Source organism: Arvicola amphibius, chromosome 2, assembly GCF_903992535.2.
Source record: "Arvicola amphibius chromosome 2, mArvAmp1.2, whole genome shotgun sequence".
In the NCBI taxonomy this organism is placed as follows: domain Eukaryota; kingdom Metazoa; phylum Chordata; class Mammalia; order Rodentia; family Cricetidae; genus Arvicola; species Arvicola amphibius.
In genome coordinates, this window is record NC_052048.2 from 97767013 (window position 1) to 97780340 (window position 13328).

The following is a 13328-nucleotide window of genomic DNA, read 5'->3' on the forward strand; positions in this document are numbered from 1 at the left end:
GGTCACTGTTATCCACTGGCACTGGCCCCTGCCCCGCGTGCCGTATCCCAAGGGAGCTAAGGCTGGGTGCCCCAAGCACGGAGTGAATCCCTCCAAGGAGGACCATACAGAGGTCTCTCTCACTTGGATTGTGGGCCACTGGTCCCTGCAAACCAGCCTCTGACTCCTTCATGAGATAGCACTGAGCTCACATTCTGTAAAAAAGGGTAGGGGGCAGTTACATGGGTCCATTCATTCCCCCTACCCCCTCAATCCCTAACCTCTCCCCCACACACACAGAGATACACACACAGACACACACACACTGAGTCTTACATAGCACAGGGAGCTGAGGCTGTGCCCAGGTTCACCATGAGCCTCCAGTGTCCCTGCTTCACTATCAGCCAAGATAAACTGAGCTCTTCTCGAACTACAGAAAACGGTTATCAGGAACAGATGTAATGGCTTAACCCTGCAAACCCAGCCATCAAGAAACTGAGGCAGGAGGACCACCACATATGCAAGGACACCCTAGACTACATGGTGAGATTCTATCTCGAAAGCCAAAGAATAAAGTAGATTGAGCAATGAGAACAACTCTTACTTCTTGGGGAAATACAGGGCTGCCACTTCAGGGTCCATGTCCGTGAGGTCATCCAGATACACGCCATCAGCGCCCAGGTGTCGACTCCGCTTATCTGAAAGAGTGCAAGGAGCAGGTCAGAAATCGACTCACGAGTTTCCACTTCCAGGAAGAGCACCTGAGCCCACAGTGCAGATCTGCTCCCTGGTGACATCACCGCCCCCACCCCTCCCATCCCCGGTCCAAGAGCCACACAGTGAGAAGCCGGCAAGCACATCACTGCAGAACCGGCAGGGTCCAGCACTCCCTTCCGCCTGGTCCTGAGGGAACAAGCACTCAGCCTCAGGCCTCATCCACAGAGGGCCATGATCACCGTGATTATTAGCTGCAGATGACAAGTCCTCTCCTGAACACTTCCCTCAGAATGCTCTGAGGCACAGCATCCCTACAGCTGTGGATCCCTGTGCACCATGTCCACAGACTTCCTCTCCTCTCCCTCCTGAGAACTGTGTGTGTAGCTGGTTCATACAAACCCAGGGTGTTGCACCACACGACCTGGCTAATCAGGGCGGGGGGGGGGGGGGGGGCTCGGCGTCACTAGCCAGCACAGAAGGTGAGCTGACAAGGCCGGAGAAACATAGAAAGATCTCTACCAGTGCTAAACGTGTCTGGCCCACACCAGACAAGGGGCTCTACCTCCTCACTTGGCGGGAGAGCACAGATTAAAGACAACACGACAGACGGCACAGCACGGATGTGGTCTTCTTTGATTTAGTTCAAACTTTGGGGGGAGCTGCACCGCCTCTGGTGTGGGCAGCGCCTGGGGGTACGCTGGGAGACCCAGGCTCGGCCCCGTACCTTTCTTTCTGGAAGGGGAGTCTGTCTTGTTCGTTGTCTGTGTTGTGCTGGCAGCTGGGGGCTTGAGCTCTTCGGCCACGGGTAACGGTGGGGCCGCAGCTCCTAAAGCCTCAAGATCCTCCTCGCTCACAAACTGCATTTCCGTCTGCGCCTTGCTCTGGTGAAGCAGCGGGCCCTGGGCCAGTGTTGGCGACTGGTCACTAAAGGTGTCTGAAGACTCGCTATGAATGGCCTGAAAGTGAATTTTATCAGGAATCTTCCGGCTCCCTAAGGGACTGGAGTCTTTCATCTTGTGTGGAGAAGATGACTAGAAAAAGGAGAGAAAAAAAGAAGAGAGTTGAAAGCCCCCCCCCCCCCCGCAAAGAGCCAGGCTGAGGTACCAAATGGATTCGTGATGGACTCGTCAACGCCAGAACAGCCTGGTGGGTCCCACGCCTGCCTAGAGAACCCAAGGTCACAATTTCCACAGCAAACATGCTTCTAGCGCAGACGGCACAGTCCTGGTGTCCTATCTCTCCCATGGCAAAAGCCACACCAAACACACCTGGCTCCCAGGCTTTCACCTCCACTGCCAAGACCAAGGGCTGGACACATGGTCTTTGGGGGATGGCAGGGCACTGTGGGAGCTGTGTACACTTGGGGTCTAACACCAAAGCTAAGCGAGAAGACACTGGCACTCTGACTCAGGGCATCTCCACCAGGGCATGCGTGCTCTACTGAGGAGCACCCCGCCCCCACCCCAGACTTGCCAGCTCCCACGAGCCCTGTGCACACCCTGCAGCTCTTTGGTTTCCTTATTTCCCTTCTCTTATTTCCTTATTTCCTTTCTCTTCTGAGTCTAGGCAGATCTCAGTTACGTTTATGGCTAAGAGTAAAAACTAAGCAAGCACAAGGAAGAAAGAAAACATCAGCTGACAAATAGGAGTGAGAGAGGCAGGGAGGTGAGTGATGGGCCAGGTGAGACACTCTACAGCAATGAGAACAAACGCATTGTGTCTATGCAGGACAACGGGGCGGGGGGAGCCCTGCAAAAGCAGAGGGTGGGCAGTCAGCACGGGCGGCGCTCAGAAGAGTAAGGCTCTCCATGCTGCTGGCCACCCACAGCCTCTCTGGGACCAGGATCAGGCTGCACAGACGCGCGCACACACACACACACACACACACACACACACACACACACTGTCAAAGAACAAAGCTGCATATGTCAAACCTGCGCCTCTCCAGACACATGTATCCCATTTCAACAAAGCTTCTCCCCAGACAGTGGCTGAGGAGGACCTGGGGGACAGGCTTGCACGAGAGGGGAGTTTACCATGCAGGGATCCACAGTGACAGAAAAATGTAGAAAAACAGAAACTGATGCTCACCAGCAGGCCCCTCCCTATCTGCTATCCCTGGATCCCTCGCAAAGAGAAACAAATGTCACAGGTTTGCAGTTAGAGCCACCTTGCCAGAAGGGGCTGCTCTGCCCTTCACTGTCAGTTGTGACACACGCTGGAAGTGCATATGTTCCAAACACAGACACACACTGTAACACATATTCACCGAGTCAGAACCCAGCCGAACATCCCTTTGCCATCCCTTTGCAAGGCTGGGATACTAACTCCATGCAGTTGGAGCTAACTCAGAAATCCTCAGTGTGCTGCAGAACGGAGATTAAAAGCTTACCTTGGCAGCCTGCGGCAATTCACCCCAAAGCCAGAGCATTTCCAGGTTACTCTTTGGTGTCGCCCTGTCTGCAGACTTACTGACCAATTCGGAATCGCTCTTTGGTGTTGAGGGACGGGAGCCTGAAGGACTTAAGAAAACACAAACTCATCATTCGAGTGAGAAAAGAAAAGTCTTTGTCCCAATTTTAGTCCCAGAGTTCCAGCAACCCAGAAAATAGATCTCTGCTGCTGTTCCCTTCTGACAATCCCTCCTTTGGCCACCAGAGGTCAGTGTGCACCATGTCCCACAAGGTGACCAGCCTTGGAGCCAAATTAAGAAAAAATGAGGAGCTATATTTTGGGGGGAGTAGGTGAATAGAATCAGAACTTGAAATTCTCAGAACTAATAAAAGGAGAAGAGGAGGAGGAGGAGGAAGAATCAGAGAGGGAAAGGGAGAGAGAAAGGAGAGAGGCTCTTGGGCACAAAACGCTGTCCTATGCCACACCTGGCTCCCCCATGCTCCCATCTTCCTATCAAAGAGCTCAGCTTTCAGCCAGGCGCAAAAGGGTCCCCCAGCTGATGCTGCATCCCAGGTTAAACACTGGCTTTGATAACAGGAAAACATCTCGCGTGCCAACTTCATTACTAAAGTGGATCACGAGGCAGCTGTCTCCAGGAACACATCAAAAGGCTCTGTGTGGACCCAGCACGCTGCTCGGTCTCAGGCCAGCAGGGACGGCGATGCACCTCACTTCCACACAGCCCAGTTTCATGTCTAACACTTGAACCAAGCCCTGTGTCTACCCAGCCAGATTAATGGGCTACGAGAATCAGCTGAGGGCCACATTCTCTCCTGAGAGGCAGGAAGAAGGCTGGCACCCAGGTTTCCTCTCCCTGTTCTCTCTCCACCTCCTCAAGGAGAACACGGCCGCCTTTTACACAAAGCAGGAAGCAGCTTCCCCGCTGACCCATCAGTGTCTGCACCCCTGCTCCCCCACCCCAACTCCCACCACACTGAGTCTCACTTATCTAAGTCAAGTTCCGTATCCACCTCAGGACGGCGTTTCCTGCCAGCACAAGCTGAGGTCCCTTGGCAGTGCGCACACACCGCAGCCACGTGTAACCTGTATCTTATCTGAGAGATTTTCTGCATGGCTAGCCTGGCCCTGACACTTCCCCGGAGCCAGGCTACAGGCTGTGTGGCCCTCATTTCACGCTGATGTATAGGACCCCCTTCCCTTGGCCCCCGCTGACCACTGATTGTTCAATGAAAGCACCCATGGGGCAGCCCTCATGTTCTAGCCCTGTCTGTGGGGGAGGAGGCTCCTAGTACATCATAGCATGAGAAATTCTACAATGGGCCCGTACAACACATACTACACACACACACACACACACACACACACACACACACACAAATTTAAAAACAGTTTAAGCCACAATGGAGAAAAGGAGGTAGGCCTGGCGGTGCACATCTTTAACCCCAGCAATCGAGGGGCAGAGGAAGGCAGATCGTATTGAATTCCAAGCCAGCCTTGGCTACATAGCAAATTCTAGGCCAGCCAGGGCTACATTAGTGAGATCCTGCTTCAAAACAAACAAAATCCACAGGGCATTCTTTCTCTTTGGGGGGTTGGAGTCAGTAAATACAATTAAATGTGAAATTAAATTTTAAGTTTTAAGTCAAAGGAAACTATAAAAGTTATGTTTCCCAGATAGAAATTAATCAATGCTTACTTTGATAATAAAAGTAGACGAGGAATGTCCACAAAGTTAGCAAATACTGGGGAATAAGAGGAAAAATCTCAGACACCTGATCCTAATAAAAAGGAAAAAAAAACCTACACCCTAAGACCCGACCTATGCCATTCTTCTAAATTCCATTCTAGAAAAGCTGGGAAGAATGTCTGAATCCATTATGCAGACAGCTAATAGGCTGTTTAAATATTTATAGTAAGTGGCTTGACTTATTTACTAAAGTGGCATTCTAAAAATAGCCTATAGACTTGTCTGCCAAATGACCCACCACAGGAAAGATTGAACCCCAGTCTCAAGTTCCCTGTCCTGGCTTTCAAGGCCACCCAGAGAGTTGGGCAACAAGGTAGGGGAGATGATTAGAGGGATTTTGGACAAGTCCAATCAGATCCCAGCAGTGAAGAGCACATGCTGCTCTTCCAGAGGACCCCGCTTAAATTTCCAGCACCCACATGGAAGCTCACAATCAATCCTTCGCAACTCTAGTTCTAGGGGTCCATCGCCCTCTTGTGGCCCCCTTGGGCACTGCATGCATGTGATACACGAACTTACATGCAGGCAAACGTTCATACCCACAAAAGTAAATAATTTCAAATAAATAGACAAGACTAATCACTTATGGCTCACAGTGAAAGGAGGTACGTATTTTTCATAAGTAAGTTGGTTAGTGAGCAAAACCGATTTTATGTGTTAGATCAAACTTTCTACTTCATATCAGCTGTCAGTAAATTCTAAACAAGTCACTGGGTTAAGGGAAGGTAAGACAGAGAGGTTAGATCACGGCTTATGTAAGAACTGGTCTACCTTTCCGAAGCACGGAAGTGGGAAGACTGTGGAGGGCAAGAGCTAGAGAGAACTCCCTCGGCCACTACTGCAAGGTGAGGGGGAGTCCTCTGGCAATCTACCAGGCTGCTGGAGGCACCGAAAGATGCACAACAAAAAGAAAGGAGAAAAAAAATCACAGGTCAGTTCAATGCAATCTTCTATGGCTGCTTCAGCAGCTCTCAGCAATAACAATTCTAAGAAGTGGAAGCATCTGGCTGTTTAACAGCAAAGGCAAGTCTATGTGAGATCAGTGGGAAATAGGCATGAACCTTCTACGAGGCAGAGTCTCCTGCTACCCAGGCTGACTTCAAACTGGCTACGCAGCTGAGGGTGACCTTCAACTTCTACTCCTCTTCCTCCACTTCCCACTTGCTGGGGTTACAGGCATGTACCACTACGCCTGGTTTTACCCTGTGGTGGGGAGTGAAGCCAGGACTTCACATATGCTAGGCAAGCAGGCCCCTAACTTGAGCTACTCCCCCGGGTGTGAGCATCAACTTTCTGGGTTACAAAGACAGGAAGCTGCCAAAAGACCCATTGGCTTCCCATTTCATCCTGTGTCCTAAGCCAAGACAACATCGGCCATGTCTGGTTGAAGCTGGGCACTGGATCAAACTACATGATCTAAAGACTTGAATGTGGGTTCTGTCTATGGTCTCCTTAATAAAAACACATCATTCTGAGTGTGGACATGAGTATCTACTTAACCTAATGTGTAATCCATTTGACAACAATCACAATCTGATGCTATCAGTATCCTGGACTCATGAAGCAAACAGGAAAGACAATCATTTTCTAGGCTGGTTTGAAACATTCCATTTGTGTTCGTCAGGTTAATGAATAGGTTTTTTCAGTTGGCTAGCAGTTTCCTAATACCCTGCATTGTTTTCTTCCTAAACCCTAGGTTTTCTCTTTGTAGGGGTCATCTCCCCTGAGCCAAGACAAGACCACATGAGGTGCCAGGCATCTTAGACATGTCCTGTCCTATACAGGGAGCCCCTGCTCACATGCAGCCAGCTGAAACTGACATACGCTGAGTTTAAAGACTTAAAAATATCTCGTTAATGGATTTTGTGTTTCGTTCTGTTTGTTTTTCAAGGCAGGGTCTCACTGTGGAGCCCTGGCTGTCCTGGAACCTGCTCTGTAGACCAGGCTGACCTCAAACTCACAGAGATCTGCTTGCCTCTGCCTCCAGAGTGCTGGAATTTGTGCGCCACCATCGCTCAGCTTAAAATACCTTGCTAATGTTTTTAAATAGACTTCTACAAAATATAGGTCAAATAAAATCTATCTTTGAAATTACTTTCATGTTTAAGGTTTATTTGTGTGTGTGTGTGTGTGTGTGTGTGTGTGTGATGTATGTATAGGTATCCACAGAGAGCAGAAGAAGGCATAGGATCCCTGAAACAGGAGCTACAGGCAGTTGTGAGGTACCCAAAGTGTGTTTTGGGACTCAAACTCTGGTCCTCCAGAAAGCAGGAAGTGCTCTTCACGTCTGAGCACATGTGGTGGTTGAGTGTTAACTGTCAGCATGACAGAATCTATAGTGACCTGGGAGGTGGGCTCCTGGACAGGACTGAGGAGGATTACTTTGATTTGGTTAACTGGGATAGGAAGATCCACCCCACTGTGGGTGGCACCATTCCCTGCGGGATCCTGGACTCTATGAAAGGAGAAAGGGAACAAAGTAATGGCAAACATTTCTCTCTCTGCTTCCTGATGTTGGATGCCCTGTGACCAGCTGCCTCAAGCTCTGCCTTGACTTTGCTGCCGGGATAGACCAGACCCTTGTGAACGAAAGTAAACTGTTTTCCCCATAAGTTTTTTTTTTCTCGGGGTATTTTATGACAACAATAGGAAAAGAAGTTAAACCAGAAAACGTTTAAGCTACATACATGTAGCCAAGCAATAGGTTCCTAACGGCAGGGCTGATATCTACACAGGCAGACCCCCATCCCTTGGCAGACCATATTTTCTGCCAGTCCAAGCCGGAATTAGGCATGGGACACACTACACTACAGCCCACACTGCTGGCTGTCGCTGCCTCGTTCTCAAGATGACAGTGAGCAAACTGGAACCAAAAGGGGTGCTTTGGCAAGGCTGGAAGCCCACGCCACAGTCCCAGGGTGCAGCCGCTGCCATTCTAAACTACAAGTACACCACAGTATCAGGTGGGACAACCCAAGGACAGCACAGCCATGTGTTTCTCAGCGTCTTCTCCACTACTCCACAGCCCCAAGCATCCTGAGCAAGTTAACAATCTGTCCTCCACTCGCCACGACATTTAAGGCTGTGGTCCCTTAGGGGCCATAGACCATTATGCCCAAGATTTGTCTGCCACCCAAGAACCAAGCAGTTTTCACCCTAGCAGGGGTGAGCCTGTCCTGTGGAGAACATGGGATTTCCATCTATGTCCTTCCTAGGCTCTGGGCAAAAGCACTCTGAAGGCCCTCCTGTCCTCATAGGCGGCATGGCTCTGAGAACCTCTGGAGTTTTGGGAAGCTCACATGTACTCTGTGCGGCTGTAGCTGGGCTCTCGGGTTCATATGGGCACTCCAGGACAAGTGGAAGGGCATTTCAGGGAAACGTGGTCCTGAACCCAGCAGTGTGGATTAGCTGTAGGCAGCATCCCCACAACAGTCCTGAGTGACATCAGAGGCCCCCCGGCAGCAATGTTCCTACGTTTGAACTCTACTTCAAGGCTAAGGACCAAAGCCAGGTTGGCAGTGCTGCCCTCTCCTGCTGCCAGTGGGTACTGGGTCACTTAGCAGGTTTTTCTTTCTTCCTGTATGCCTTCCCACAGAACCTTGCAACATGTCTGCAGATTGAGTCTAGATTCGATGCCAGGCAGATTTTCTGATCCTAACGATTTTCAGTTTTAATTTCTATTTCAGGGTTTTCTGAGACATGCTTCCTACTGCTGACTTCTAAACCCTCTGGATCAGAAAAGGCAACCTCTGACACACATAAGCAACTTACCTGGGGCTGGGGGACCACTCTCGATCTGAATTGGGGTACGATGCTGACTGGGGATACGATGAAATTGAGGGGAGATTTTCCTTAGGAATATCATCTTGGAATGGTGGCACATCATTAGGGAGAGTTCTGGGGGGATTAAAAAAAAGCCAAAAATTACCAAGGGCAGATTCACAATAAAGCCAAGTTTCTTCTTGATTACATCTAAGGGCTTCATTAATCAGCATGATCTCTATCACACTCAGACACATTCTAGAAAGTGAGGGTGGAAAGGGAAAAGGTGAAATGTCGGCATATATAAATGTGTGTTTGTGCATGGGTAGATTGTAAACTCAGGATGATTTCACCAGCACATGAACATGGTGAGCATGCTAGCGAAGTACCACTGATCCTCAAGCACGTCTGTATACCCCTGGAGCACCCTCAAAGTGTGTGCATACCCCTACAGCACCCTCAAAGTGTGTGTGTACCCCTGGAGCACCCTCAAAGTGTGTGTGTACCCCTACAGCACCCTCAAAGTGTGTTGTACCCCTGCAGCACCCTCAAAGTGTGTGTGTACCCCTGGAGCACCCTCAAAGTGTGTTTGTACCCCTGGAGCACCCTCAAAGTATGTGTGTACCCCTACAGCACCCTCAAAGTGTGTATGTACCCCTGCAGCACCCTCAAAGTGTGTGTGTACCCCTACAGCACCCTCAAAGTGTGTGCGTACCCATGGAGCACCCTCAAAGTGCGTGTGTACCCCTGCAGCCCCCTCAAAGTGTGTGTGTACCACTATAGCATCCTCAACTGTGTGTGTGTGTGTGTATGTGTGTGTGTGTGTGTGTGTGTACTCACACATGGTAGGCAGGCACTCTACCAGTAAACTGAGTTACTGCCTATTTTGCATATTTAGAAATAGGGTCTCACTAAGTCACTCAGGCTCGTGATCCTCCTGCCTCAGTTTCCCCGGTTCTGGACCTCCTGGTGTGTGCTACCACACCTGGCTACCACACCTACAGCCTCTTGCTGTCACCTTTCACACTACCCCTCACCAGAGCCTAAGTGGCAGAGCCTAAGAACTGGATCCAGATGTTCCAGAACATTCCCATATACAGGGGGAATGCCATTTAAATAAACAAATCCACACAGAACGTGTTTTATGTCTATTCAGGTAAATAAACAACATGAATAACGTGCATCCTTGAACTGAACATGACTGTAAAACTCCCTGGCTTCAGCAAAAAGCACAGACATTACAACACCTGGTTCCCAACCCCACTCCCACAGATGCCATCTGCCTGCACTTCTGGTGCTGCTGGAACTACCTGTGCCCAGGCTCTGAAACGGAAGCCACAAAGAAAAGGCCATATAACCATCCCGAGCCAAATAGTCTCAGTACCCACAGTAGGTTAAATGCTACAGCTAGTAAAGGCGATGATGCCAGCCAAGTTCCAGTATAAGCCAGAAAGAAAGGACATCTGAGGACTGGAGGGTGTGGCTCCACTGGCTGCTTGCCTATCAAGTTCAATCCCAGTACCACAAAAATTGAGAGTGGCCTACATCTATGATCCCACCATTTGGAAGGTAGAGGCAGGAGGACCAGAAGTTCAAGGTCATCTTCAGCCACATAAGATCCCATCTCAAAATATGAAATACAGCAACAAGGAAGTGGAGGAACATTCCATCCCTGGTGTTCTTTATCTTTTCTTTATGTTAGCGAGACATAAAAATTATCAAAAGCCACCTGAAATTATATAAAAATCTGAGACAGCAAGTATTATTTAAAATTTAGTTTTCAAAATAGGCTTTTTGCACCAAAATACATACTTACAGAGCTTTGTGACAGTCTTAGAAGCAAAGCAAACTAAAAGGAGACAAGCTCATTAAATTTAGGAATAATTCAAATTAAAACGGAAAGGTTTGCTTAACATAAAGTGAGTCTGGGCTCCAGCCACCTCTGGCTCTGAGTTGACTGAATACCCTCTGGGCCTGCAGTCTCCCTCAAGGTCATAGGCAGAGTGGGGCTCAGGGAACAACAGCCAGGTTCTGGGCAGCCAATGAGAAAGCAAAGGGCACCCCAGAGACGTTTGGTGCCACAGGCTTGGTCCCCAGCACCAGTAAATAAACCACAAGTTCTGAGAAAACAGTTCTGTTCATGAACACTCTTCTGCTGATTCTTGTGCCTCGATTCTATTTCAGATAGCTGAGGTCATCAGTCACGGAGGAACGGTGTGACTGTGTCTTAAATTAAAAAACTAGAACAAGGCTTCATTCTCTCCATGCGGGGTCCACCGCCTGCCTGCAAAAATTCAGTCTAACATGAGAAAGAAAGTCAGGACTGGGAGGGAACCTCCAGCTGGCGACAGATGGGGAAGGTGACTGAGCCCCACATTGGAGCACTGGACTGAGCTCCCAAGGTCCCGATGAGGAGCAGAAGGAGCGAGAACATGAGGGAGAAAGTCAGGAACGAGAGGGGTGCGTTCACGCATGGAAACGGTGGGACAGAACTAATGGGAGATCACCAACTCCAGTTGGAATGGGACTGATGGATCATGCGACCAAACCCGTCTCTCTGAGTGTGGCCAACAGCGGGGGGCTGACTGAGAAGCAAAGGACAATGGCTCTGGGCTCTGATTGTTCTTCATGGACGGGCTCTGTGGGAGCCTTCTCAGCTTGGTCGATCACCTTCCTGGACCTGGGGGGAGTTGGGAGGACCTTGGTCTTAGCATAGAGTGGGGAACCCTGATGGCTCCTTGGCCTTGAGAGGGAGGGAGGGGAGGTATGGGTGGAGGGGAGGGGAGGGAAGGGGGAGAAGGAGGGGAGGGAAGGGGGAGGAGGAGGGGAGGGAGGGGGGAGGAGGAGGGAAGGAGATGGAAATTTTTAAATATAAAAAAAATAAACCATGAGGAAAAAAAAAAAATTCAGTCTAAGATGCCTAACAGAAAAACTAAAAGTTAAAAAAAAATATGGCTGGGCGATGGTGGCGCACGCCTTTAGTCCCAGCACTCTGGAGGCAGAGGCGGGCGGATCTCTGTAAGGTCGAGGCCACCGTAGTCTACACAGGGAGCTCCAGGACAACCAGGGCTGTTATACAGAGAAACCCTAGCTCAGAAAAAATAAATTGATGGAAATGATCTTTAAATCTAACTCATTTGGGACTAGAGATATAGACCAGCTGGTACTTGCCTCCATGCCTAACACTCAGATTCAAATCCAGCCCCATCTGACAGAGCATGATAGTGTGTGCCTACAATCCCAGCATCTGAGAGCAAGGGGCATGCTGGTCAGAAGCCCAAGGTGATCCTCAGCTACAGATTCAGCTCAATTTGTTGAAAGAAGAAACTAGCTCACCCTCCTCCAGCACAGAGCCCGCCTTCCCTCAGCACAGCTCACCCTCCTCCAGCACAGAGCCGTCTCACGCCCTGTTTACCTGCTTCCGTCCATGGGTGCTGTGTCCTCATCAGAGCTCATCTCTATGGGAAACATGTCTTCATCCTCAGACGTGTTGATGTTCTCATCTCTTTTGAGATTGTCCAACTGAGACTTCCTCCTCCTTTTCCTCCGCTTCTTCCCCAGGGAACCAGTGGATGGGGTGTCACTGGGAGGCAGGCCCTGGGCAGCTGTGGTGGGATCCAAGCACCTGATTCTGTCCACGGAGTTCCTTTTCAGCTGGCTTTCCATTCGAGAAGCTCCTTCCGACAGGATTGGAGATGTGGCCAGGTACATGGGGATGACTTCCTAAACAGGGCAGGTGAAGTGATATTTCATTCGTAGTTTAATAAATAAAGCTTGCCTGAAGATCAGAGAGTAAAACAGCCGCCCTGGTCAGCCCCACAGACCAGGCAGTGGTGACGCAGACCTTTAATCCCAGTAGCCACGCTAATTTACCATAGAAACCGGGTGGTAGTGGTACATGGCTTTAATCCCAGCCCTAGAGAGGAATATAAAATGGGAGGAGACAGCTCTCACACATAGTCTCATTCTGAGGATTCCAGGAGACAGAATCACCACTTCGGACTGAGGTAGGGGTAAGAGCCAGTGGCTGGTTGTTTTGCTTTTCTGACCTTCAGGTTGAACCCCAGTATCTGTCTCTGGGTTTTTATTAATCGTGCTATATTTGGTGCCCAACGTGGGGCAAGAACTCAAGACCCTGAGGTTAAGAGCCTCGTTGCTCTACCGAATTGTGCTACAGTCAGGTGTTCAAGAGTCCCGTTAACATATGTGAAGGAGGATGACGAAGGGAGAGAGAAACAGCAGGACAACCCAACATTTCATAGTTACAAGGATCAGAGCCATGAAATCCTCGGATACTGTTTTATACTCAGCATAGCATTCCTATAATCATAACGAGTCAGGCCACTGCCAGTGACGTCAAAACTCATCTAAAACATCCAGAGCAGAGAAAAATGAAGGCAAAGTCGTGACACTGTTGCTGGGGCCCGGGCACAGTTTTATGTGACTTTGAGTGTCAGAGAAAGCAGGAGTGGGTTTCCGTGGATGAGTGTGTGTGTGTGTGTGTGTGTGTGTGTGTGTGTGTTTGTGTGTGTGTGTTTTCATATTCCAGCATGAGGCCCAGTCCAATTAAAAAAAAATCCAGATGACAGTTCTGCCTACAGGCCTGCCACTCCAGAGCACATCCAGCCGTGTAGCCAGTATGCTAAGAGACAGGGACCCCTCAGAGAGAACTGGAGAAGAGTAAAACCTGCCACAAGCAGAAGCGGGC

The 13328-nt window shown here is 49.6% G+C and overlaps 1 protein-coding gene across 4 annotated transcripts in view; it reads right to left on the reverse strand.

Moving 5' to 3' along the window:
• Lpin1 (lipin 1) overlaps positions 1-13328 on the reverse strand; it is a 57390-nt gene that overhangs the window by 29925 nt on the left and 14137 nt on the right. For 2 of the 4 annotated variants that reach the window (XM_038320158.1, XM_038320156.1), the window contains exons 4-9: positions 12036-12343; positions 8630-8755; positions 5630-5737; positions 3089-3218; positions 1421-1727; positions 584-677 (exon numbers count right to left, since the gene is read on the reverse strand). In XM_038320158.1, coding sequence (XP_038176086.1) covers positions 584-677; positions 1421-1727; positions 3089-3218; positions 5630-5737; positions 8630-8755; positions 12036-12343 — 1073 coding nt within the window. The remainder of the gene's footprint in view (positions 1-583; positions 678-1420; positions 1728-3088; positions 3219-5629; positions 5738-8629; positions 8756-12035; positions 12344-13328) is intronic. The other 2 variants (XM_038320157.1, XM_038320159.1) reach the window with 1 other exon arrangement.